The sequence below is a fragment of the Amyelois transitella genome, chromosome 26, assembly GCF_032362555.1.
Source record: "Amyelois transitella isolate CPQ chromosome 26, ilAmyTran1.1, whole genome shotgun sequence".
Taxonomy (NCBI): Eukaryota; Metazoa; Arthropoda; class Insecta; order Lepidoptera; family Pyralidae; genus Amyelois; species Amyelois transitella.
This window is the reverse complement of record NC_083529.1, coordinates 3,851,196-3,879,107: the sequence shown is the minus strand read 5'-3', so window position 1 is coordinate 3,879,107 and position 27,912 is coordinate 3,851,196. Positions and strand designations below refer to the sequence as shown.

The 27,912-nt window shown below is 34.3% G+C and overlaps 2 protein-coding genes across 2 annotated transcripts in view; one reads left to right on the top strand and one right to left on the bottom strand.

Moving 5' to 3' along the window:
* The window catches only part of LOC106131958 (chitin deacetylase 8), a 235,805-nt gene that overhangs the window by 153,532 nt on the left and 54,361 nt on the right, over positions 1-27,912 (top strand). The window lies entirely within an intron of this gene.
* Positions 1-27,912, bottom strand: part of LOC106135272 (paired box pox-neuro protein) — a 45,058-nt gene that overhangs the window by 10,177 nt on the left and 6,969 nt on the right. Inside the window, exons 2-3 of the mRNA XM_013335521.2 lie at positions 20,182-20,208; positions 8,611-8,831 (exon numbers count right to left, since the gene is read on the bottom strand). Coding sequence (XP_013190975.1) covers positions 8,611-8,831; positions 20,182-20,194 — 234 coding nt within the window. The 5' untranslated portion in view covers positions 20,195-20,208. The remainder of the gene's footprint in view (positions 1-8,610; positions 8,832-20,181; positions 20,209-27,912) is intronic.

Sequence of the window (27,912 nt, the reverse complement as noted above, 5' to 3'; positions counted from 1 at the left end):
CTAAACACCATAGATTAAACCGTTTAGAGCAAGTGCTTATAATTAAAAAGCATTGGCCAACACGTAGTTGATTAAAAAACAAACATTCGGCGGTGTTGCCTGCGCAATAAAATGACATGAACATGGTATTACCAACATAGAATATTCTATTTTACAGCGTTCCTGTTTCACAGAGTTGTTAATGTGGATTTAGCATGTCATGCATGCCGACCCAACGATGGCTATCTGGTTTTTCAATAAATACTCATTTATTATGCAATTTAAATTCATGTCATTTTATATAAAAGTTATCTGAATTAGTTCTGTTTTTCTTTAAAAGCTGCATTCTTGCTGTTAGACAAAAGCACTAACAACCGGTGTATCACATAATTTTTGTAGGCATTAAGCTGCCAGAACGCCAATTTTATAGGTCAATTAACTCAAAAACAAATAGACTGCTTTTGAAAAATTGGCAAACATTTTTTGGAATATAACAAGGTTTACCTCATTGCTTTCTAGGATTTCATACGGAAGTATTTACTCTGGACAAATTTATACAGTCCAATGAAATCGGTTTACAAAAAAAAATTCATGATAGTTAAACATATAATAAGTTCATTTCCAGATGAAAAGAGATTGAAATTAAAAACAAAATTCCATAGTTGCAAATAATTTAGAGATATACATTGAAGATATGACGCACAAATGTCCTCTCAGGTAAATTTCTTGTTTCAACATTTCGTAGTGATGAGCTTACCACATTTTATCGATGTCGTTGTAACAACGTTTTATCGACAATTAAGAGATTCTGTATACTTGATTGTTAAATATCGATTGTATTAGATTGACTAAAATTTGAGGTACTATTTTATGAATATAATAAAAAAAAAACTCAATATTGATAAAATCGTCACCCCAATAACCCTCTAAATAATAATAAACATCACTAGGCGAGTGAACATTAGGGTGACATTAAACATATCACGATGGCATTTAATTGGGTAGCATGTACGGTGACCTTTATTTATATAATTGTAAACAACATTTGACCGATGGGTAATCGAATCGACTCAGATTAAATTACGATAAAGATACCATATTACTGTTAATTTTTCTTCTTCTTCTTATATGTTTCATATAGAGAAGATCTTTAATATTAGAATCCTCAAGAAAAGTAAATGGGTAATTTATTGTAGATATAGTGTACAAGTGTAGTTTGTAAAGTTTTAATGAATAGAATAGATTTATTTTCACTACATCACTTAAATCTTATTAGGTATAACTACTATCGCTTCCAAAGCGCATGTGTAGAAAAAGCGGCGGAACAAACTTCACTGCAGCAAAGGTAAGCATTACGATCGATCACGCAAATTAAGATTAATTGCACTCAAAAATTAAAAGTCGTATAGATGGAGTTGGAAAGAAAGGAAGGCTGTTTAGAACTGAATGCAGAAACATATATCCCTATGCAATATACAGTTATTAATTCTATATATGTATATGAGTTCTACATTAACGGTTCAAGCTTTACATATTTTACGCCCTCAACAACGGTTTACGCCTTCGTTCCCTGAAATAAAGCCTTAAAATTGTTCAAGCCAGTTCGCAAGTACCCGCAACGTTACTAATTGGTCATAATACCTTTTGAAAGCAAAATTGTAAAGGATATTTCGTGGCTTATATTGCAACTTTGCAAGGTTGTCATACAGCACAAGGCGAAACTAAAGATATTTTATAGTAATTGTTCAGAGAAATCGCATTTCATGTTAAACGGAACAAGTTTTTCCCTAACAATTGCAATGAAACACTTGACCATACATTTTCAAAGTTTAATTTATCTATCGATCTAAGTTATATTTTGTCGAGATTATGTCCCTTAGATGAGTCGATACAGATGAGTCGTTTATCTGAGTTCGCAACTCAGATAGTTCGCAGGAAACGACTCGTCTATATGAATAACTAATCTAATAAAATAGTTCATTTTCTAGAAGTAAACTTTTAAAAACATGAACGCTTTTATTTTCGATTTTTTAATAATTAAAAATAAACGGTTTCAAAATATTTATATTTTTGTTTCTAGTTGACCACTGTACCGATACCCCGGTAAACCAGAAGAAACCATGTGGTTTCCGGCACCAATATAAAAAATAATAGAACCACTCTATCTCTTTCCCATGGATGTCGTAAAAGACGACTAAGGGACAGGCTTATAAACTTGGGATTCTTTTAAGCGATGAGCTAGTAACCTGTCACTATTTGGACCTCAATTCTATCATTAAGCCTAACAGCTGAACGTGGCCTGACAGTCTTTCAAGACTGCTGGCTCTGTCTACCCCGCGAGGGATACAGACATATATGGATGGATGGATGGAATATAATCCTCATCCTAATCCACAATAATCCTACAGGACAAGAAAAATTCTTGGCGATCTCGTGCCAACAATCAGGCGCGCAAACAAATACAAAACAGTGCTAAATTATAATAAAATTCGGTGTGAAAGTGGTCAATAGTGGGCCGCCCCTCATAAAGGGCGGTGGGCTCTGTGCCCACTAATTATGGTCATTAGGCCATAAACGCTGGCCATCGATCATAAAGGCTATAACTTGAGACTAGGACTTGGACAAAATATATCGACACAACTCAATTCAATTATTGAAATAAGTATCGATATAATTTTATATTATGGGTTTAATAAGAAAAACAAAATTCATGATCAATTTTACAGATACTGTCCTTTGATTTTGGAACATGAAATCTTGTACAAGAAATCAAAAGGGTCAAGTATAATACGAATGGCAAATATTAAAGCCCACGTTCAAAAATAAATAATGAATTGGTGTAACTAAAGTAGTTTGTACTTTTTGATTCCAACTTCGTACAGTGTTATAATTTTTTTAAGTTATAAAGTATAATACACTACTTAAAATATCACTAGCTATTTCAATTGAAATATGATTACATTATGACAAAGGCTTTCATTATTATGAGAAGCTACGTCAAAATATTTAAATAAAAATATATGCAATACATCATGTTATTAACTGACCTATAAAAATAAATTTTGGCTACTATTTTACAAAGTCGATACAATTAATCGATATATATTTTCTTACACCATACCCGTCCCTATTTGAGCTGTAAAATCCGGAGATAGTATTGGAGCATGCAAATAATATCTGTGAAAATTCTCGATTTATGGTCATTGGGTTGTGCCTTGATTTACCGCGAGGAAATTAGAATTTGTTGTTGGCAATACTGGTATAATAAATTCAGATTTTACTTTACAGAAAACTAAATATAAAGGTATATGTATAAACTACCGGACTCATACAAGTCTTTGCCAATTAATAAATTTAAGAATAGACTGCATGAATTTTTAATTTTTCATTGTTTTTATTCCATTGATGATTATTTTAATTTTAAATTTTAAATTGTATAATTACTAATTTTTAAATTATTAATTTTGAAATTAATTTATTTATTACAAAACAATATTTACATGCCATACTTCTGGCGGAACATGTAAGATCACATATTTTTCTTACACCAATATTTCATTTCATTTCATTTCATTTCATTTCATTAAAGGTATATGATATTATTTAGATTTCCTTATTTCAAATTATCCTGGGTTTTTGTTGAGTTTTGTAGCTTCTATGTTCAGATTTAATTAAAAAATGAATTAGGTATTTTGACATTTCCAAGCGATAATCCTAGTATATTCTCTTCCTCCTGCCTTTAGTCCCGGTTGCATCCTCACCTCTCTTAAGATAAACTCGAGGTATGCCTTTAACCATGGGTAGTAGATTGGGTGAGTCAGGTTTTTTACACGAAGCGACTTCTGTCTGACCTCCACAACCTTTGCAGGCAAACCTAACCCGTAATGGATCCATGGTTACACATCCAGTTGCCTGAATGTGCAGGTTTCGTCACGATGTTTTCCCTCACCGTAACAGCATCGATTAGTATTCAAACTAATGTAATAACTACGAAAATAGTCAATAAATAGATACCATAAAACCTTTATAATTTCTAACAGAGTCAATTTTTATTCCTTTAGTAAATAGTAAACATTTAAAACAGTATTTTTCTGTCTCATTAACCAAATCGTGGATTAAACTGACAACTTTAAAGTCGTCTATAAGTTACGTTTACAGGTGCAGAGTACGTTACATTTACAGTATACACACGGCTTATGAGAGACCTGGGCCACCTCCCATATACTAATCAAAGTCTGGTGGCAAAGCTATCTCCTATAAAGTAGGTAAAAATTTAATAAAAAATGATCTTAAATCTAATGTTATCATAAAAACAATTATTTCTGGATGGAAAACTCTGTGGTGAATTTAAAATCAACCAAAAACATTCGTGCCTAAAAGCAGTTTTAACCAAATGGAAAAGTAGAACCTACATACACTATACAACATCAATTATAACAAAATGGAAGCCAAACCGGTCGAAATTAAAAATAAATGCTTCTGAAGTGATCGACTATTATTTTAGAAAAAGCGTGTCTTATCGATTTGATTGCCGAACGCGTGTAAAGGAACGTTTTATAGGTTTTTCGCTAACCCGCTACAAAGAACGGTAAATATACAGTGTGGTCAAAATCTAAGTTGAAGTTTATTTTAACATAAAATTAATTAAAATAGACTTCAATATTAATAACAGAAATACTATCATTTATTTTGAGTTCAAACAGCTGCGCTGTATACCTTCTCAATAAGAGAAATATGTATGAGTCACATACAGGATACTGCTGGAATTAATATTTAAAGACAATGAGTGGTAACAAGTCCATCGCCTAAACGAAGAATACCAAGTTCAAAAGCTTTCCAAAAAGTAAACAAATAAATAATAAATACTGTAAACATTAGAAAAATCAAAAATTATGTTATTTTGCAATTTTTTTAAAACTTTTGTTGGTCTTACCCATATCGAAATAAATGAAAAATACATTAGGTATGTAGGTATGTCGTCTACCTATCTAGAAGATACCCCTGCAAACAAATACCTATATGAGCTGATATTTTCGAATTCGGGAAAGTTAAATTATTATGAAGAAATAAGTTACAATTCGATGCTAAATAGGAGTAAGTACCTACTTAACTAAAATATATTTTTTTAAATTATTGAAACATTTTTCTTGGTTACCGTACGCATATTCAACACTCTGTATAAAAATTTACTATATGCTATAGTAGTATGTTATGTCTTTCCGTGTGTTCCCACACTTCCCATTAGACGTGGTTTTGTTATTATATAAAATTCAGTTCGCTTCACTTTGCTTTGAGATGTTTTAATATGTTGCCCATAGTTTTGCCATACCGTGTAGTTTGTCGGCACTTAAGAATAGAACCACTCATCTTTCACATGGATGTCGTAAAAGGCGACTGAGGATGGATTGCTGAACGTGGGTTTTAAGTGTTTTCTAGATCGTTGGCTCTATCTACTATATGTATGAGTTATGTGTTTACACCTAGACAAATCCCTTATGGGGTAGACAGCTAGCTAGTTGTGATGACTCGTTCATCACAAGACTCGTTTAGCTGAATGAGTTGAATTTACTGAGTTTTAGCTACTCGCTTAAAAGAAATATAGATATCATGTAACATTTTTCACAAAATTTTGCTAGTTATTCAAAAAGCCACCTTATATAGGCGTGCTTGATTATTTAATCACTTTCTAAGAAGTAAATTTTATCTTATTTTATCCTCTCTGTAGTATTTTTAGGCGCCGCCGTTGGTAATTAAACATTTAAAAATATCCCGCCTATTCGTATCCTACAAAATTGCCATTATTTTCATGATCTCTCCCACCGCAAAGCACCGTGCGAAATCACAAATGATTTTTAATTAGTTATCTTTATTCGTAAAACGAAACGTCTGCCTTTTTGCATATTAAAAAGACAAATATGGTGATAATCGTTTTTAACATTGGATCTGCCAATTCAAGGTGCCTCCTGAGGGTGTTTTCACTAATTTTGACCAGGAATATTATCTTACTCTTTCTACCTATACAATATATGGTAGACATAAGATTATGAGAGAGAGAGGGAATAGAAATAGATTTATTTGCAAAATAGGCTACAATGTATCCCTAAATAACGCCCACATTTATATCTACTGTGGGAGCTAGCAATTAAAACTCTTAGTCTTGGTAATCACAAACGAATTTAATCATTGGTTACAATAAAACATTACTGCTCGCCGGACAGCTAAAAAGGCGGCAATTAAGTTTCAATGACAGTGACAGTGACTTAAGACCGCAGATATCGACATCTACTACCGCTTTTTAGTACAAGAGATATACCTTGATAAAGTTCGTGAATAATTCCTTTGTGTGTATTTCTAATGATTTCCTTTGCTGTGATGCTTCAAAGACAAACGTTCAATATGTACCTCACCGTACGAGTAGCCATAGATATGTAGGGGAATAAGTAACCAAGAGATTTTGCGACAATTCCTACGGAAACAAGACACATTTCACGAATTGTAAAACTCAATAATAAAATCTTACTGGGTTTACAATAATGTGCGTGAGTCTTTTTGATTGCAACATTCTGAAACGAAGGTCTCCAAATAACCTAATCAAATTTACACAACGACTAACGCTTACCTTTAATTAAATGGAACACGATATACACTTCACATACATAACATATAAGCAAAGGTTCTTGGCGCAATAACTATAAATTTTGCCATTGGTATGTTTGCGAGATTTTATTTTATTAGATAATTGTGAGGCACGTAAAAAAGTTGAAAATTATGATCACGATGTCAATGCCACAATATTTCCCCTAGAGAATTATACCAGGAGATACTACATCCTCACCTCCGAGGCGCCTTAGGGTGGGCTTAGTATATACATTTATTATTTTAAACTGCTTTTATATCTAAATATATTAGGTACTTAAAAGTGCAATATAAATTTAATAAAAAAATCAATGCTATGTTTTCAAATATCCTTTTTAATTTTAGAATTAATTGATTTTTAAATTTGCATACAAATCAATTCTACGATTCTAGATTTAAATAACAATTATTAAATTGTCATAATTACAATAGAAATCGTGGGAATTGTTCAAATAGACCACTGCAGAACCTTACGTAAGGAGTTCCGTTTCAAAGTGATATCACTGTCAAATCCATAGCACCCATATCGATTATAGCGAGCAATCGAGTGGGACGATTATTCGAGTTGATTAGTGGCCAATTATGTGTTCCCATAACAGCTTCAATAAAAGTTTTCGGTGATTCGGAGGTATTTTGTTGTAATCAATGCGTCGGCATCCGTTTGTGGCACCAGTGGTTTTATTGGCGGGTCGAATTGGTGAGGTCGAAGCGGTTACTGGGGCCCTGGGTTCGTACTTGGGTTCAACTTTAGGTATGGATAACGGTATGAAACGTTTTGGTGTTGAAGAGAATAAGGAAAAGGAATTATTACTTAAATTTGGGGATGAAGAAAACATAAAATCGTTCGATCTCCGTCATATTGGTGCGGTGGTGGCTAAGGTGAGATTCAACATTAATTAAGTAAATATATTAAATTTTGATGTTTCGTTAACTATGTATATCAAATGAAAATTGTAAAAGCACTAAATCAAACTTCATTAAAACGAACAAAGTAATATTTTTTGAAGTCTTCATAAAAATATATTTTTATCTATCTGATTGAAATTTGTAAAAAAATCATTCAATCACTTAAAAAATGTTCTATAAAGTGATTGAGCATAGATAAAATTAACAGGGGCTGTCGCCAAATACGACGAACCGATTAAATTAAAAATCATCTCAAGATCTCTAAAACTAGCAAAAAATCTGCAGATGAAAAAGACCGTGAGAATACTAGATTGGTTATAAACTGAAAGAGGATAAAGAAGAAATATTATATTCATAAGAAAATTGATTATGAACATACAGAACCCTCTCAGACCCGGCAATCACTACAGCCACGGCGTGACGAAACGCCACCTCAAGAAGCCGAAAGCGCTGGCGCAGACATTTTATAGTTTATAATTACTGTGATCGGCTGCCGCCGCGTGACCTGCGCGATTCGACGCTCCGTGGAATATATGTTATGTTTGGGAGTTTATTTTCTTTCTTTCTTCCATGTCATGTCAGATTTTTTACTTCTATCAAAAGGTGGTAGGTGCAGTATCTCGGGTAGGTACTGACTGAAATTAAAAATTCTTAAGATTGCACAGGTTTTTTTAGTACCTAAGTAATTTTAATGATATGTTATGGCTTTAAAGATTTTTATTTTTTTACTAAGACATTAATTGAAATGATTTGCTATTTATTGTAATCTTAATATTCTTCTAAAGTGGCAGTAAAATTAAATAAGATTCTACTTCTCCTAAACGTTTCAGGAAAAGTCGTAAACAAAGATAACATAATCAACTTAAAAATTTGAACAATAAGCAAAGTCGGTTTGTGAGAAGCCCTGACTTACCCAATCTAGACGCAGTGCACCTCTGCAGTGAAGTAATTATGCATAAGATAGAGATGTAGATGGTAATGCCACCAACCTAACTTCCTATGATGGTCAGCGCTTAGATCTAGATTTTGCTGAGCTCGAGTTTGACAATACAAGGGACAAGCAAAATATACTAGCAATGAAGATCCTACCTTAGTTTTACTGCCACCAATAGACCCGGGCCTGATAGAGCCAGTCTCGTAGAACCTCGTGAGTATCTTGGACACGCAGCCGTGGGAGACCAAGAGTTGTCTGCTGATGTCGCAAGGCCTGACTCCCATTATAGCCAGCTCAACAATCCTTTTGCGAACAACGTCGGGAAGGGGCCGACCGTTCACAAACACGCCTCCTAGTTGGTTGACGCCCGCTTGACCTGGGGACAAAAGATAGGTCTTATATGGCGTGTAGTATGTATTAATTCACTCGCTTTCATGCTTCTTTTGTCTGGGAGAGTTGTCAGTGCGTTAACATCGCCTTTTATCTGCCTATTTTGTATATATCTCGTATTTTTATGGCGAAATAAAGGGTAATTTACTTAAGTTTGATTAAAGTTTTTTTTTTTTTTAATTCTTCTTTAGTCATTTCCATGCAAGCTGATTTTGTAGTCTTTAGTATTGCGATGTATGTTGGAAAGCTTAATTATTTATAGTTCTACAATGAAAATAAAATCAATTAATTTTATTTATTTTATAATTCCTTAAATAATGATATCTACATTAAGTAATTTTAGTGTGACATAGTTTTGGAATTTTTCCAACATGCTTCATGATAGTCTTGTAACAACTTCACTAATTGTAAACACTCGTAACATGGTTCTTATATTAGTTACCGTTATTTCAATGGATTTACATTTCGAAAAAACCGCCTGCGCACTTCATATCACCGTGTCCACAAATGAACAAAGCCATCCATTTTTACAGAAGTTGACAGTCCTTCACTGATTACTACGGCTGGCTCAATCGAAATAAACACATTATTTTAGCAACGGACGTTTTCCACCTGCCCCCATTCAGAGCTAATATTTATTTGATTGCCAAATTTTCAAATAATTTTACTTGACTACCTGCGTATTAAAATATGGTAAACACAGAAGGAGTATGGAAATCTCTTTATGGTTTTTCGTACCTACAAACATGATAATTATACATACATACATAAAATCACGCCTCTTTCCCGGAGGGGTAGGCAGAGACTACCTCTTTCCACGATAATTATATACTTATAATTTTAAGTTTATCTGTTTCAATTCTATTATACCTATCAAGAAGAATAGTAATAGTAATTAAATAGTAAAACAGAAACAATTGAACAACTGAAGATGAATTTTATTCGGGCAAAATAAAACATTGGCTTATTTTAAAATTAAGATGGACGCGATACTCTGGAATCCACTGTATTCCAGAGTATCCTTCATATCGCCTTAAGATATATGAAGTTGTATTTCTGTATTACTTTTATTTTAAGTGATCAAAAAGATCCTTAAGATAGTACAATTTATTGTTCTTTTGCTTGATTGAAGAATAATGAGATATTAAAATTGGTTTACTTATCTATGAACATAAAAATGTCAGCATTGAATTTTAAGGACTTAATTATTATTATTTTTATTCATTAGAAACCTGTTACTTGGGCAACTCGTATAAGATCTTTGACCATAAAACGTTGCCTAGATGAGATTGAAGTACGAAAAGGCCTTTTGTACTTTCTTTCAGTAATTATCTCTTTTATAGTTCAATAAAGAGTTAATTAACCAATCGCCATTATTAATGTAAACCTACTACGAAAAAGAGGTAACTGTAATCACTAAAATCAATTTCCCGCAATTCCAATCACAATTGGCATCCAATCCCGTACTGTCATAAAACAAATCCCTTATTGAACTTCAGTTAACGGCTACCGTTACCGTTGTCAATTATAAAGTAATAAAACAATCGTCAAATGGCGACCGATTTATTGCCTTAATGCTATAAAATTAGCGTTCTAATTTGTTCGTCGCAATTTGTTTTTATTACGTTTCTTCAGTGGGATCCGCCGCTCCCAACACTACGATTTCACGGCTATTGTGAGTCCGCCGCCGTTTCTGTTCATGCAAATTACTTTGCTTTACGATTGCTCTTTCAGTCAGCATCCTAGAGCCACTTGCTCAGTAAAATTAAACTCTAAAATGTGGATATGAAGGGTCGATGTCTCGTGTGGAAAGCGGAATGCCATTATGACTGTAAGAGAGAGCACAAATGCGCTGGCACATGAACGTTCTAGGAATAAAATGTCAATCATAGTCTAATACTAAATGGAACGTGTCTCTCTTTGAAGGCTTTTGTCGCATTCATTTATTGATTTTTTTTCTTACAACTTTCTTTGATATAGAATAAAATTACAAAAAAACTAATAAAATTAAAATAAATGCCTTTATTTTACGAAAATCTTTTTTTTTTTTACTTTTTCTTTTTGTTCTATTTTTTTCTAAACTAACTTAAATTGCAATTTCTTCTTATGTTTTATTAGTGCATGTTGTGCAAAAAATCTAATGTATTACTTAATTAAAATTCAACATAACATAAAAGGTGACATCAGGATTATCCGTAACTATAGATAACTATTTCTTTCATAGTAAGTACAAAGAATTTAAGCATTTTTATGGATAAATACATATTTTATACCTTTATGTTTTGTTGCGAGGCGTACCTGTAATATTATTTTTATTAATTTGTTTATTACATTTTAGTGTCAAGCTTACAATTATAAAAACTTCGTTCGTAAATTTTGCCGTAGGTTATCCTAATTCATAAAATAAAAGGTAGATACGTATATGGAAGTCTTAGTAGGAGTACACACACATCTTAAGTTATGATTCACTGTTTAACTTTTCTGAACATCGGCTCCAAAAAAACTGCTCGTATATTCGTAATCACCTTTTTTTAATCTATCATGAAGTTTACGGATTTTCTAAGAACATTTTAACTTTGTCGTGTAACTACAACCTAACCTACCACTAAAGCACCCGTCTCGTAGTATTTATATTGTGTATCGTTCGTGGAACGGTCTTAAAAACATGGATTGCTCGTTCGGATAGCCATATCGCTAATACGCTCCCAACTTTACAATCCGAGGGTCGTAAACGTATTATTTAGGGATCCCTAGCGTTAAAGAAAATCCTGTAAGTTCGTTTTAAAACCACTTAAATATAATCAACTGGCTCTTGACCACAGCTGCGCCCGCGTGCAATCCCCTTGATGTTCAAAGAAGTAGTCAATGTTTGACTACGGATAAAATTAACTATTTTGACGGCTTCTTATCTCGGCCTATTAGGGCGCAGCGTTTGTCTGTGACACCAGAGGTACCGGGTTCGAATCCCGGCAAGGGCATGATGAGAAACGAACTTTCTGTGATTGTGAATATTTACGGAGAAACTAAAAGTTTTCCCCATACGGAACCTTTCTCCGTGAAACTGCCTGGACCTTAATTTTTTTTTGTTCGCGCATATCGGCCGTATATCGTGTAAGTTATTACGCCTTTTACAACTTGTGACGGATTTTACAACGCCGCGAAAATGCGCGCGCGCAGCATCAAATTCTTAGCGCTTCTGTTCGTTGTATAGATTCACATTTAATCTCTTTTTATAGCCCTTTTTTATGCGAAATTTCGTTACGGACAGTGTAAGTGAGTAATTATATTTATAACTAGCTATTTTTTGTCGGTTTGCTCAGCTGGTGGTGGCTACTTTACAACCCTTTTAATATTGGAGGCCTTTTTTACCTAACGAATGATTGGTTGGTTTTATAAAGATAAGGTAGATAACTCATCTCTTGTGGATTTTGTAAGAGAAAAAAATATCTTCATCATTTTACATTTAGTTATGAATGTGGATGAAGCGAAGGAAGTATGCAGAGATCGTGGCAAGTGGAAAGAGGTAGTCTCTGCCTACCCCTCCGGGAAAGAGGCGTGATTTTATGTATGTATGTATGTACTTTACATTACAGAATGCAACCTCAAATCAGATTTTATAATAAAAACTAAAATATTAAAAAAAATAGAAATGCCGTCAAATCTGTCAATGCCAAAATGTTGCAATATTAATTACACAAAAGTTTTTTAAGTGAACATGGACAGATGCCGATGTGAAGAATATGAGGAAGCGGTGAAGAAGCTGCGGTTCTACACCGTGGGCACCTACCGACCTGACGTCATCGATAATTACGATAGTAAGTACTTGTTCAAATTGGGAACCTCCCGGCGAAAGGTCAAGCCCCTAAAGTACCCTAAAGAAACTGATAAAAGTTTTCTCTAATGTTGGGAATGACCTAAAAGGTCGGGTTTAAAAATGTTTCCTTTTTTATCTTATGGGTTTTTTTTTAATACTTTGAGTTTTCGTTTTGTTATTGGATAAGTGAAGATCGTATTTTCCCCAATCAGAGTAGAAGTCAGTAGCGGCCTGCCGCTATATCCCTATATAATTGTCCAGAATTGTCCCCTGACTATTCTGGGAAAAGGAGAGCTGAAGGTCTACCAGACCTAAGGGATCCATCACAACTAGAGCAGCATGGAAGGTACCTCGTAGTAATCCATCCATATTATCCATACGTAAATGCGAAAGTCTGTCTGTCTATGTCTTTTACGGCTAAACAGTTGGGCCGATTATGATTAAATTTTAAAAGAACACAATTGAATATCCGACCTCAAGCATAGGCCAGTAATTTGTTGACCACGGGAAAATTATTTAACGTAAGTGGTACCTCGTAAAGATAACCGCGCATATAGATTAAATAATTAATTAATATTTATTTTTTATATTTCTATAATATTTTTATTTAATTTACCTCTATGTTCACTCAGGAACCGGTTACAAAACTTTCTGGAGGAAGCATGGCGTGGATTACGCAGATATGAAGTTCTCCAAGCCCTACGCTTTGAAGGTCCTGGAGCCCGAGGACCTGCCCGAAAACAAGATGTCTCAGGAGGCCCGCAAGATCGAGCAAATGTGGTGCCCTTACATGAGCCCTTATAAAATTCACGACGAGTGATGTCCAATTAGGATTGAGTAAATATAGAATTGAGTATAAATATAGGCATTGGCCATAGAAATCGGAATAATATAGGAACATTTTTTTAAAAAGTTTATCGGAAATGCTGAGTACTTTATTAATTGAAACAAATAATTGTTCAAATTTAAACGCGTTTTCTTCAATAATTTTAGAGCTATCGTACTATTATTTGTATTGTATTAAAAATTATAAATACACAATCTTTTATTTTACATTGATGGTTTTTGTTTCAGCATCACCCTCCCAATACAGTATATTCTAGTTACATGAGCAAATCTTTTGTTTGTATTCAAACATTTAAAGAAATGGTTCTCACAAGTTTCAAACGAAACGGACTGCAAATATTTTGATTCTATGAAGTAGGAATAACCTAAGGAAATATAATTGATTAAATGCCATACCTACTTAATAATATAGATTTCTGATTAATCGACTTACAACAACAATGTTTCTATACATAAATTATAAACAGAAATGAAAGTTTACGACATAAGTGGTAAAGTTGTAAACAACGAACTAGAAAATTGTATGTGATAGATTCGTTTGATAGAGACCCCGTGATTGACCGCGCACCGCTCATCATAATATGGATAAGCCTTACCTTCGATAATGCTATTTTATATAATCTTTTGAATCTAAATAAAAAGATTCAATCTTTTTACTTAGATTCAACTATGTGATTGACAGGCTGCTAGCCCAATGCCTAAAAGATGGATCCCAAGTTTCCCATCCATTCCTTTTATTGACATTTAAAATCTAGTGAGAAGAAAATCAAATGGCATGAGGCATGGCAGGAAAAAACTATATTTTTTTAAACCGTGCAATATACTATATATGAATATATGTATTTGATAGTCGTATCTTAAACAACTTAGGAAAGAGATGGAGTTTCTTTTTGAAATTCTGCCGTGGCATCCTTCACCGCAAAGTCTTGGCTTAAGCATTGCATTACATAACATTAAGATTATATCGCGCGAAATACCATCGCTGTCCCGTTTCACGTCATAATTAAAAGCGAAACAGCAATAGTTTATCGGCGCGATAAAACGGCGACGCAAGCCATGCTACGGGAGCGTTAACAACAGTGGCTTATCCACATAAAACAAACGTGATTTAGATAAGTCGATAAGTTAATTTGGCGTCAAAAGCCCGCCCTGGCCGCCATGTCAGCGGTAAAATATTAAAAAAATCGTTTACAACTGTCATCTGCTGCTCATTCAGGCTGATCTGATGATAGCGTGGGCGGCTGTCCAAGGTACATTTATAAAGACTAGCCGTTCACCGTGGATTTGTTCTGTATGTAAAGCTACCAGTTTATCCGTATCATTTATTGATTATACTTCATTATAGGAGCTAGGCGATAGTCATCAAACCTTTTCTTTTTAATTTACAAATTATGCACTTTTATAGACTTTCCTGTCGCTGTCAGATTATGAATTAAGTTCTTGTTGCAAAAACTATCTTCAAACGTAACTTTTGATGAAATAAAAACGTGGGACGAAATTTATTTTTTAAACTAAATTAAGGTTATTAGGGTGGAGAATTTTTACATTTATGAATATTATTAAATTGATTAATTTTTTAACAAAATGAATCAACATTATTTAAAAAATATGGAAATCAAAAACATTTCAAGAATATTGTACTTAAATATTACATAGAAACTACCTATATGTTACAATACGACTCAAGTTACATTTTTAACCTGTTAAACTGAATGCAATTTTTTGTGTACAGTAGCTGATTTTCACATTACGTCCTTGTCTCCTTTTTCATATAATCAATGTAACAAAATCCAAAATCATACAAAAATACTCCGAAATAGAAACTGTTATATCTTAAAACGGTAGTTCACAAATCACCAAAGTCATCTGAACACGGAATCGTCGTGTGCGACCAAAATTATATCAAGACTACAGATTATACAAAACTATCGACCATCAAATATTTCATTTATGCTCTGATATCATCACGTTTACCAAATCACCTGATATTATTATAAAAATGAAATTTTATTGTCGATAAAAAGATATTTTGCGTGCCGCCCAACCCTAGCGCCGCGCCATAGAGTTTATAATAGAATAGATGCGTATAAAAAACAAGAGCTAGTTTTTAATAAGGTGACTCTATGTCGGGAGATGTTAATAAGTAAGTAATGTAGTTAAGCATGTATAATGTATTAGATAATGGCTGGTTTTGACGCGGGTGGGCCGGCATTTCGATACGGATCCGATACTATCTCGTCGAGATTCGTCTCTCGATTTTCTTAATTACTGTTAATGTCTTTGGACGCGGCAAAGACTAATGATATGCAGTGAGACCGTTTCAAGGAATCTTGGGTGAAATAGAGTGGGTGGTAGCCGTGTAGGGAGGGCTTTAAAGCATTATTAAACTTTAGCTGAATGTGGCCTTCATAGGATTTCTACCACAGCTAGCTTTGTCTACCTCTTAAGTATCAAGTTTAAACCGTTGTTATTGTATAGATCTCCATAGTTATTAACGGTCTTTTAATATCTAAATTGGAAAAAAAGTAGTTTTAAACATCTCTCTCTCTCTCTCTCGGTTTTGCGTGTTTTCAGATGCACTCCCATTATTCTTCGCCTCTACAAATCCACTAATCAATATTGACATCAAAACATAAGCAAATACCTGTTTTTTGAATAAATCATAATCTAATGTAGGATTAATCTATAGGGGTCGGAACAATAAAATAGATCATAGAAGTGGCGAATACTGCTGAATACTACGTGGCGTGTGACACCATGTAAGATATTTTTACAACGAGCATCATTCCTATATTTTAACACTAGAAGGGCCATGGCCGTCAATTTGACGGCAAAATAATTTTGATGGCTAATAACTTTTTGTCTGTATTTCAGTTTGTATTCATATTTAATGACTTTTCATAACTTATGATTGTATAAGTTTTAACTTAATAAAAATAAATAAATAATGATTGATATGCGGGGTATGCTTACTCATACCTAATAAGACCGGACGCCGTCAATTTGACGGCACTTGAATACTTTGAAGTGTTATAAACAAAAGTTTTGTTTCTACCTTCTTATCTTACCTATATATTTATATGTTGTGTTTATTGACATGACTTACAGTTTCAACTGATTATTTGAAGAGAATTGTCGTGTGTTTATTTTATAATGAGTTCCAATCGGCGTTCCAAACAGCTCTCGAGTTTAGAAATAGAACGAGAGTTATCGCAACTTTGTAATATTGAAGAAGATGACTCAGGTGATGAAAGTGGCAATGAATTATCAGTAACGCATTGTGATAACGAAGATGAAGACTTTCAGCTAGACCAAGAAAGTTCTACATCTGAGGATTCAGAAGCCGACATTCCAACTGAAAGTCATTTCGACAGTGAAACGCAGGACAGTAATTTACACAGCGAACGTGGTATACGTAGAAGTCGTGGCAGAAGACCTGGATCCAGCGGAAGAGCAGTGCATTCGGGAAGTATAACACGTGGTGGGAGGCAAGTCAGAACGTCATCATTACCCGAAATAGGTATGAGACAAGTGGCTAGTGATGGCACTGAATGGACGTGTATTCCTAGTTTTAGTGGTGGAACGACGGGCCGTCGAAGTCGGCAAAATGTACTGAGAGAAAACCCAGGTCCCACTCCATATGCAAAGCGGTATGTAGAATCCAAAAAAGTTATTACTTCTTGGCGTCTTTTTATTCAAGAATTTATATTACGACGCATAAAGTTGTGCACTGAAACTGAAGCACGTATCAAATGTCAAGATGAATCGTGGGAAATTTCTTTAGATGAATTAGATGCTTTCATTGGACTGATTTATGCACGTGGAGCTTACAACATGAGCCATTTAGACCTAGACATTTTATGGTCCTTAGAATGGGGTCCGCCAGTTTTCAAAAATACTATGAGTAAAAATAGATTCAAAGAAATAATAAAATATTTACGATTTGATTTGAGAAGCACGCGTAATACACGTTTATCTACTGACAAATTTGCAATGATTTCTGATATATGGAATAATTTTATAGAAAATTGCCAAATGTGTTACATTCCTGGTGAAAATATGACTGTTGATGAGCAGTTATTTCCATCGAAAACACGTTGCCCTTTTTTGCAATATATTGCGAACAAGCCTGATAAATTTGGAATAAAGTTTTGGTTATTAGTGGATGTTGAGAGCAAATATCTGTGTGGGGGTTTTCCTTATTTAGGAAAAGATAGTGAGCGCCTAACTAATATGTCGTTACCAGAACATGTTGTTATGAAATTGTTACAACCTTACCTCAAAAAAGGTCGGAACGTTACAACGGATAATTTTTTCACATCTCTAAAATTGGCAGAAAAGCTTAGATCTGAAAGTACAAGTATTGTTGGAACAATGAGACGGGCAAGACGAGAAGTACCAGCGAATTGTAGAAACATTCGTACAAAGAGATATGAAACCTTTATACTGAAATCGGCAACAAACACAACCCTAACAATTTATCAAGGTAAACCTGGGAAAAATGTCATTGTATTGAGTACATTACACGAAAATATACATATTGATGCTGAGTCAAAAAAAAAACTACCGGAGACTATACAATTTTATAACGAAACTAAGGTAGGCGTGGATATAATTGACCAAATGGCACGAAAATATACTGTAAGAGCTGGAACACGAAGATGGCCAGTCCACGTCTTCTATAATATTCTAAATTTGGCCGCCATAAATTCATGGATTATTTATCGCCAAGTTACAGGTGAAAACATTTCTCGTCATAATTATATTCTACAACTTGTAAGTGAACTTCGCGCAGAGTACGTGAATAAAAAACAAAGTGCATCAGCTTTTCAACGTTTGGATAACATAACTATTGAAGAAGAACAGCCTTCTACATCACAAAAAAGACGACAATGTCAAATTAATTCAAAATGTAAAAAGAACCGCACTTGTGACTTATGTACTATTTGCCAGAAAGCTGTTTGTGGTCAATGTGTAAAAAAAGTATTTAAAAAAATTATTTGTAATAAATGTTTTATGTAACTAATCAAAGTATTTAATTAAAAGCATCAATTAAAATTCGTAATTTTGTTTTTATGACACACATAGGTACATATTTCAATCATATTTTCTCCGTAATTATCATATACCGTCAATTTGACGGTCGCGGTCTTTGAAGGTATGCAATTTCCCCGACCCTTCTAGTGTTAAAGTAAATACGATATGACTCATCATATCTCAATCTCAAACCTATCTTAAAGCCAAATAGCTGAACGTGGCCTATCAGTCTTTACAAGACTGAAGGCTCTGTCTACCCCGCAAGGGGCAAGACGTGATTATATGTATGTATGTACGATATGACATTTCTTTAGTGATACGTCAGTGAAATTGAACTACTAAAGAACAGTGTCACTGGTGACGAACACTAAAGAACAGTGTCACTGGTGACGATCACTAAAGAACAGTGTCACTGGTGACGAACACTAAAGAACAGTGTCACTGGTGACGAACACTAAAGAACAGTGTCACTGGTGACGAACACTAAAGAACAGTGTCACTGGTGACGAACACTAAAGAACAGTGTCACTGGTGACGATCACTAAAGAACAGTGTCACTGGTGACGAACACTAAAGAACAGTGTCACTGGTGACGAACACTAAAGAACAGTGTCACTGGTGACGAACACTAAAGAACAGTGTCACTGGTGACGAACACTAAAGAACAGTGTCACTGGTGACGATCACTAAAGAACAGTGTCACTGGTGACGAACACTAAAGAACAGTGTCACTGGTGACGAACACTAAAGAACAGTGTCACTGGTGACGATCACTAAAGAACAGTGTCACTGGTGACGAACACTAAAGAACAGTGTCACTGGTGACGATCACTAAAGAACAGTGTCACTGGTGACGAACACTAAAGAACAGTGTCACTGGTGACGAACACTAAAGAACAGTGTCACTGGTGACGAACACTAAAGAACAGCGTCACTGCTACCACTGCTCTTTGACAGCCGAAGCATTCTTCGAAACGCTTATGATTACGATGCGTGAGGCGGCCGACCTTCGATAAGGGATCGCTTACGAACCGTTTAAGTTAATTAAGATTTGGTCGCGTATGGGTAGCTCCTCGGGTTACAACTAGAGATGGATTGGAAGGCTTTTCCGAATAGTGCGCATCGCAATAGTGAACATTTTCCATAAACGCTAAAATTTGGTGTTACAATTACTTTAAATATACTTCGCTTAAGAAACGTGAAGTTATATTTTTTTTAATTCGCACATCTAGAATGAAGACCGTTATAATCCTAAATTACTAATTCTTTAAAGATCTAAAAATAAATATTCCATTCTGAAAACGATTGATCGAGACTTGTTGAAGGCTCTATAATTGATAAGACGTAGGTATATTCCAGTTGTAACCATCGGTTATAACGCACGACTTAGACGGAAGTTCGGCTAAATGCACGCTCTATGTGTCTTTTAACTCTATAGTTATAATAGATATGAGATTAGAGTTAAAGCAGTGTTTTTAATTCGGTGGCAATTCAAAGAAATTCTGAAGTTATGTGTGATTTTGCTTCTAGATTACAGAAGATTTAATGTCATTTAAGTAACTTATTGATTACGTTAAAAAACCGTAGCGTCTATCTGTAATCTAGTATTAATCTTAGAAATGTAATCCTCGAATATTACCTGTGTGTGGCATTTTTCCGGTCGGATCTGAAACAAAAAAGAAATACTAAGTATATTCAAAGAAAAAATACAATCAATACATTTAACAATAACAGTAGAGAAAGTGTGTATGTCTGTATGTAAAAGTTATATGACAGTCACAGAAATGTGAGTGTCTGTACATTCAAAAGATTAAAAAACTGTAGGTCTGTTTTTGAACTAACGTGCACACGGACCGATTTTGATAATACTTTTATTGTTGTAATAATAATCAAGCCTTGGTAATAAATAAGATACAATTTATTTTGCTTATTAGAACATACATATATACATAAAATCACGCCTCTTTCCCGGAGGGGTAGGCAGAGACTACCTCTTTCCACTTGCCACGATCTCTGCATACTTCCTTCGCTTCATCCACATTCATAACTCTCTTCATACAAGCTCGGTGGTTTCGGGTACTTTTGACCTTACCCTTTACCAGGACGTCCTTAATTTGATCAAGATACGTTCGTCTAGGTCTTCCCACTCCGACCTTTCCCTCCACACTCTCCTCTTATTAGAACATCTGATGCAGTATCATGACAAACTTTTCCATTCGTACGAAATGGCGGTCAAAAGCTTGTAAATAAAAACAATGAACTCACAATTTTCATTCAATCACAAATGCAATCAACGCTACCAACAAAAATATAGTGACGTGACATCTATATCGAAAAAAATATTTTCCCGCCACGATACCGTACAAAAGGCACAATCCAACTGTGACATTTTATCATGAAAACCACGGTCATGATTACAGCCAGCCATTACCCAGCGATAACACGCTTAAATAATAATTTATTCAAATTAAAAATACTTATCAAAATGTGATGCGGTACTAAATCAGGAATTAAGTGAGTCGGTGCGTGCCCAGGCCAAAATCGATGGTATCTGGACTACGATCACCGTGAAAATCCAAAAAATATGAATAAAAAAGCAATGCTTACACGCAAATATCAGTTTAAAATTCGTGGCGCCTTAGAGGTAAGGTTGACACTCCATTGAAAAATTAGAACAAAGCCTTCGGTTAGCAAAATTACTAATACTATTTTCAATTTATATTGTAGAAGGAAGTAAAATAATTTTATTAATCAGTAAAAGAAAATGATCATGTTTAAGAAATTCACAAGGTCTTATCTCAAAACAACGTTGTACATCATTTTTAAATAAAAAATCACTTAAATTCAGCATTACAAACAATTCAAGTAAATTTTCATTTCTTGGCTTTACTAGGCCTTTGACTCTTATGCCAATGGACTCTCTACCCTGCAGGGATAAAGACGTGTGTGTAAGTAAACAATTTTAACGGTACATATTGTTCAAAAAACTACACGTCAAATCTATTTATTTTGCCCCAAATGAGTGTGACCGAGCTTAAGGTTGATCAGATAGTGTCCCGCTACTGTTTTGCATAATTACACGAAGTTGTGTGGCCTACAATATCGATATCGATGAACACGCTCTTGTAGCAGCTCAATTATGCAGGGATTGCGAATATTGTATTATGAACGTTTGTTTAGACGATTTGTGTATTATTTTTAATTTTATTTAAAAGATAAGTAAAGCAAAATAATTTTTTATTGAGATTGACCAAAAATAAACCAATTGTGACTTCAGCAATCAGAAAATTTACTGCAAATATCAACAAGTTACCTGTAAGTACTACATAAAAATAAACATCCTCAAATTTCTATTAATATTTATATTAAACTCCCTCATATTAAGACTACAAATCGTACTGCGCTAGCGTACTCAGGGGTGAAAAGTTTAACAGGGGTAAATGTATCAAAATATTATAAAGCACCGATTACCATAACGTCCAACAAAATGCTTGAATTATGGTGTTTAGGCCGACACGCTACGAGTAGTTTATGACTGGGATAAATGTGCTACAAAACAGGTGACATTTTTAACGTTGATGTTTGACGCTATGGTTAAATAGAACGTTAATAATCACGATAACATTTATTTTTTTATGAAGTATGTTAATTTTGAAGTTTATTTAATTATTTATATTTTATTGTAAGCACAAAATACAATTTGTATGTTTCAATGGATGGACTTAATACTGATAGCGTTATTTTACCGTTTAGCAATAACAATAAGTGGAGACTTTTGTGTGACAAATAATATTATGTTTAATTTGTATTTGTTATACTACTAGCATTTTCATAAAAGCCAGATAGCTGCTTACATTGTTACAGTTACCTCTTACGGAAGCCTGTATGAACACTATTTGGGTAATAAATATATGTATGTCCTCTCCTCTAAGACGCAGATCGAATATGCGAATCATAGACATAAGAAAGATCAAAAGGAAATTACTTTCGAGAGAGTTCTTAGAATTCAAAGAAAGTAGGAGAACATGCAGAACAAAAATGAAGAGGCAACATAAAAAGAAATATAATTTAAGTTTTTGCACATGGGGCCGATAAAATTACGTTTCCGATAGTTGACAAGAGGAAGAAAAGAGATAACATCGCGTGTGTCTATCGTTGCCGACTTGGAAGCGGAAGATCTTTTTTCACGCCCTTATAAAAGAGTGAATATATTTGTGTTAATCGTATAATATAATTTAAAAGTGTAACCCACTGGGTTACTCACAAGGCGCCACGTGAACCCTGTGCTGTAAAATATGCACAAATTATTAATAACACGCACACGGAGTTTCACGCAAAACACTCTGGTTTTGGCGGGAAAGCTGTTTGGGAATCAAAATTAGGAACAGTTGAAAAAAAATTCAAATAGCTTATGAAATCAAGGATAGATCGCAAAATATAATATGCGAGCTAATAGACTTAAATTTGAGGACGCCGAAAACCTGACAAAGTGGAGAGTGAAAAAGTCGGAAAACGGACCCTGTGTCCTTAAGATTTAAGTTGAGAATGCAGTAGAGAAGGGGGAACTTACTGATTATATAAAGTGTGAGGAAACCTGAACATGCAGGCAATGGATGGTGCAACAATATATTAAGTTTCCTGCAAGATCGCAAAGGTAAGAGGGGAGTCTCGTCGTGTAAAATTCTGACTTAATTCCAATATTCAATTCAATTCAGTGCCGTGTGGTTCCCGGCACCAATACAGAAAAGAATAGGACCACTCCATCTCTTTCCCATGGATGTCGTAAAAGGCGACTAAGGGATAGGCTTATAAACTTGGGATTCTTCTTTTAGGCGATGGGCTAGCAACCTGTCACTATTTGAATCTCAATTCTATCATTAAGCCAAATAGCTGAACGTGGCCATTTAGTCTTCAAGACTGTTGGCTCTGTCAACCTCGCATGGGATATGGACGTGACCATATGTACGTATGTATTTAATTCAATATTAGTGCCAAGGTCCTATCTTCAATCAGGGTCAAATAGAGTCGTTAAGTGACAACCAAATGATTGATGATAAAATAAAAAAACAATGACGTCCCTACAAGGCGGAAATTATTAGAAACATATCAGTGATTTATTGACTGTTCCTTTATGAATTACATCAAGAATTATATGTCTAGGGACATATGTTAATCCTCTGCTACCTTTTCAATAGAAATTCTATAGTGAAACTAGATTCGCTTCATGTATATACCTAAATATAAATCAGGATTATTGTCAAAATTGGCACCTCGCCAGTGAGATAATCGAGATGTAATCGGCGGAATACCAGGAACTTAATAATAGAGGGAAAATTTTGTATTCCACACTTGTCGTTTCTTTATCCTTTACGCACTTACTTACTTAGTCATAACACTCCCGTTTAACTACTTAGATGGTTTTATGAAGGAATCGATGTTGATAAGACAAAAACTAAAATAATTTAATTTAACGATTTTCATGAAATTAAGCGCAGAGATTGATTGATGATAATATTTAATAAAATTAAAATTAAGTACAGTATATAATATTAAGTAATAATACTGTACACCCCTATATTTAAATAAAAAATCGCCGAAATTGGACTAGACACGGGGATTTACCACCTTTTAAGCGAGCGAAGTCGCCAGCAAAAGCGATATTAAGTACGAAATAAAATCATTAAAAATGTCTTAATTAACCGCAAAAACTGTCAAAACCCTTATCAATTCTGGGAACGTACGATATATCGCGTTATAACGTTAACCCGTCAGCGCCTAAAGACCACACGAAGATATCTTAACCCGACAGGGCTAAATTATACGCTCCTTTTAAAAATAAATGTGTTCCAGTGATGCACTCAGGCTACTCCGTACAGGATTTATTTATTTGGGGTTCCGTGCTCTAATTAGATCTAGTTTTTTTTTCTCTTTTTATATATTCTGCTTTATTATGGCCTTGGGATACCTCCTATTTTCAAATCTCAATTCCATCACTTAACTTTCCGTGTGAATATGGAAATAGAGTATTTTCGACATTTTTGTCTAGCCCGTAAGGGGTTAGGACGTGATATATAATATGCACTTACTTTTCTTTTTTTGCACTGAACTGAACAGCCTTACATAATAAGTACAGATTATTGCATTTTGTATGAATATGAATAAATATTATGAAAGTTCATCTAAAAACTTTGCTATCACCACTATGTTGTGTACCAAATTAAAGCATTATTATTATTTTACAATAAAAAAACCTAATCTCACAGATTTTGAGTTCACGCGTAATTATACCGGATAATTAGGTAAGTTATGTAACAGGCACAAGTAAATTGTAATTTTTAATTAAAGCTACCTTAGTCTCTCATTTGTATCGAAATATCAATGTTTCGTGACTTTATAAAGTCTCTGGCGTCAAAAAAACTACATTTTAGCCATTTAACATAATGGTTGACTGGGAGTTATGTTCTTAGCATTAATTCGAATTTTTTTTTGTTTTTAAGGTTATAAATAACAGCTAAATGATAAGCGAGATTGCCTGAAGCTAGCGGAAAAGAAGGCAATTTAAATAATTAAGAATTCTAAATTCAAACTGGGAAATTCACGCGACCAGCAGAACCCTACAAAAAGCAAAAGGTCCGATTCCAGTGGCGATCGTTGGTAAAAAACAAACTATTGAATTGATTAGCATAAAGCGACGCCTGCGGACCCCCCACAAAACGCTCTCAATTAAGCCACTTGTCTTTTCGCGCTCGCCGTGTGCGACCGCCCTTATCTAGATCCAACCGCTAACTTTATTTTATGCTAAATTTTGTGCTATACTTTTTTTTGCATGTTATGACCATTGTTAGCTTAGAGTAATGTACGTGTATGATATGTTGAACCAGGCGATTTATTTGTGTTAAAAATATGCAAACGGAATTTTGATAGGGTAAAATCATAAATATATATAATTTATTTTTGATTTTACATTAAACATATATGTATATGCATTTTTTATTTTCCATAGTCTACGATTTTGACAGCTATCTTAGAAATATTTCCGATAAAAATATAGAAAATATTTGCTACTAGCACAAGTCTGTGCGTAATGAAACTAATGAAATATCGTAAGTGTGTGTGTTTTAACAAGACATTTCTTGGTGTTTGTCACCATTTAACCGACTTAACGGATAAATATATCTTCATTACCTTAAAACTGGTTAGTGAGAACTAAGATTGTTAAACCACAGGGAATGGCTATTACACCGAAACGAATAGAATAAATTTTATTTAACTTGAAAATAATTCCTACTAAATCTTCTATTTCTAAAACAACAAAAAACGCGCAACATTACCTAATTAAATCAAATCAGTACAGATAAGTAAATAAATATATAAATGTATTTATTCAGTCAGAGTTTTGAAAACTCGAATTTACTTTTTTATAACCAACTCGAATAGGACAATTATGATGCTCTTAACACTACTCAGTGCTCGGCGAATATGATCCATGAGAAATGTGGACCTGTTCGATGCTTTGTTTAAAACCAACCATACAGTAAAAGGGCTTAGAGCACGCGTCGACACGTTGCATTTATGCATTACATATAAGCTTTACCTACATATTTTTTATTTTCGGTCAAAAATTTGTTATACCCCTCAGACTATGAATTATATTCGTAGAACTGAAAAAATAGCCCAGCGCTGTTTAGAACTAAGATAGAGGTAAAATAAATAATAAAAATTTAGCCTTTCAATCAAGACTGTCTACCACGTAAGAGATTTAGACGTGATTATGTATATGTTATGTATGGATAAAGTTAAAATGATACTGCATTTCACATGCCAAGGACCAATAGATTCGTTCGCGTCCCCTAGCGAACCCGCCAACCCGCGTTACAGCTCGGTGTGAGTGGCGGCCTGTATAACGCGCGTGTAGAGATAAAGATAGCAACACCGTCGCCTGCGCATTTGCATCACGCCACACAGAGAGACCACCCTATATAGTCTATAGTTGCCATTTGTTCTAAAACTAACCTTTTAGGGTTAAGATAAAATGGAAAGGCTTATAAACATCAGAACCTTTTTTAGGCGATAAGCTTGGATTTGATTCATAGGTGTTTATTGATTATTATTGAGCAAGCAATGTCGAGCAAGCACTTCTCCATAGGCTAAGACACAAACAATAACTAGGTATTCAAAACTTATTCTGTATTTTTATATTAAATCTACAGGCGTATAAACTTGGGACTCCTTTTTTAGGCGATGAGCTAGCAACCTGTCACTATTTCAATCCCAATCCTTTTTACAATTAAATGTGGCCTTTCAATCTTTTCAAGACTATTGGCACTATTAAAAAAATATTTTATTCTAATCCTGTCACAAAACTAAATGTCAACTATAAACATAGAACTTGTCATTTGATAGTGTCAAAATAAAAATATACGGGGCGACATTCAGTGTGTAGTCACACCAACTCACTAATTATGGAAGTGGGCCGAATTATAATTATGATTTATTCCGAAAATTTCTAAGCTTGCGCGTGTGGTGTATCAACTTCCACAGGAATTCAAAGTTCGAAATATAATTTCGATTAATTCTTTTTTTTTTAAGTTTCGACTTTGATCAAATCAGGAACGTCCTGGAGAAAGGCCAGGTCAAGAATACTCTAAACTTAAGCTTGCATGAACAGAGTTATGAATGTGGATGAAGCGAAAGAAGTATGCAGGGTTCGTGGTAAGTCGAAAGTATACGTAACTATTTTCTTGTGTTTACAGTGTTCGTATTTTAATATTGATTGGACAATATAATGCAAATAATTTAAAATGTTGACACAGGTCAAGTGACTAATGGAAACAAAGTCGTTATTGAGTTGTGATTGGTCGCCATACTGGGTCAAAAATATTTGTCATATTCTTTTTTCATAATCAGTGTACCTATTCAAAGCATGTAATTACTGACATTGAACTCCGCTTGTCCGAATGACTCAATCCACAGAACCCTAAAATGCAAATTTTTGCGAACTCATTAATTTTTGAAACTAAAACCACAGTATTTCATGCGACACGAAAATGCTAATGCGGTTCTGCCATTTTTCGCCGTGTCCAACTAAACAATGCTTTTAGTACGTACTTAGAGTGTATGACGGAAAAGTAATGATAGTACAGAACTGTATCTAATCATATGCCGAGTATGTTCAAGCATACGTCCTATAAAGGGAACATTCATTTATAGCTAGTATAATACGTCCTTTAAAGGGAGATGTTTGGAACTTCCGGACGGAGAGAATGTATGAGGGTGGTGTCGATGAAGCAAGATAAAACTGTAAGGATCGTAGCAAATAATGCTATCACTTAATCTGTACGTGGGCATTTCAAAGGAGAGTTTTGAAAAA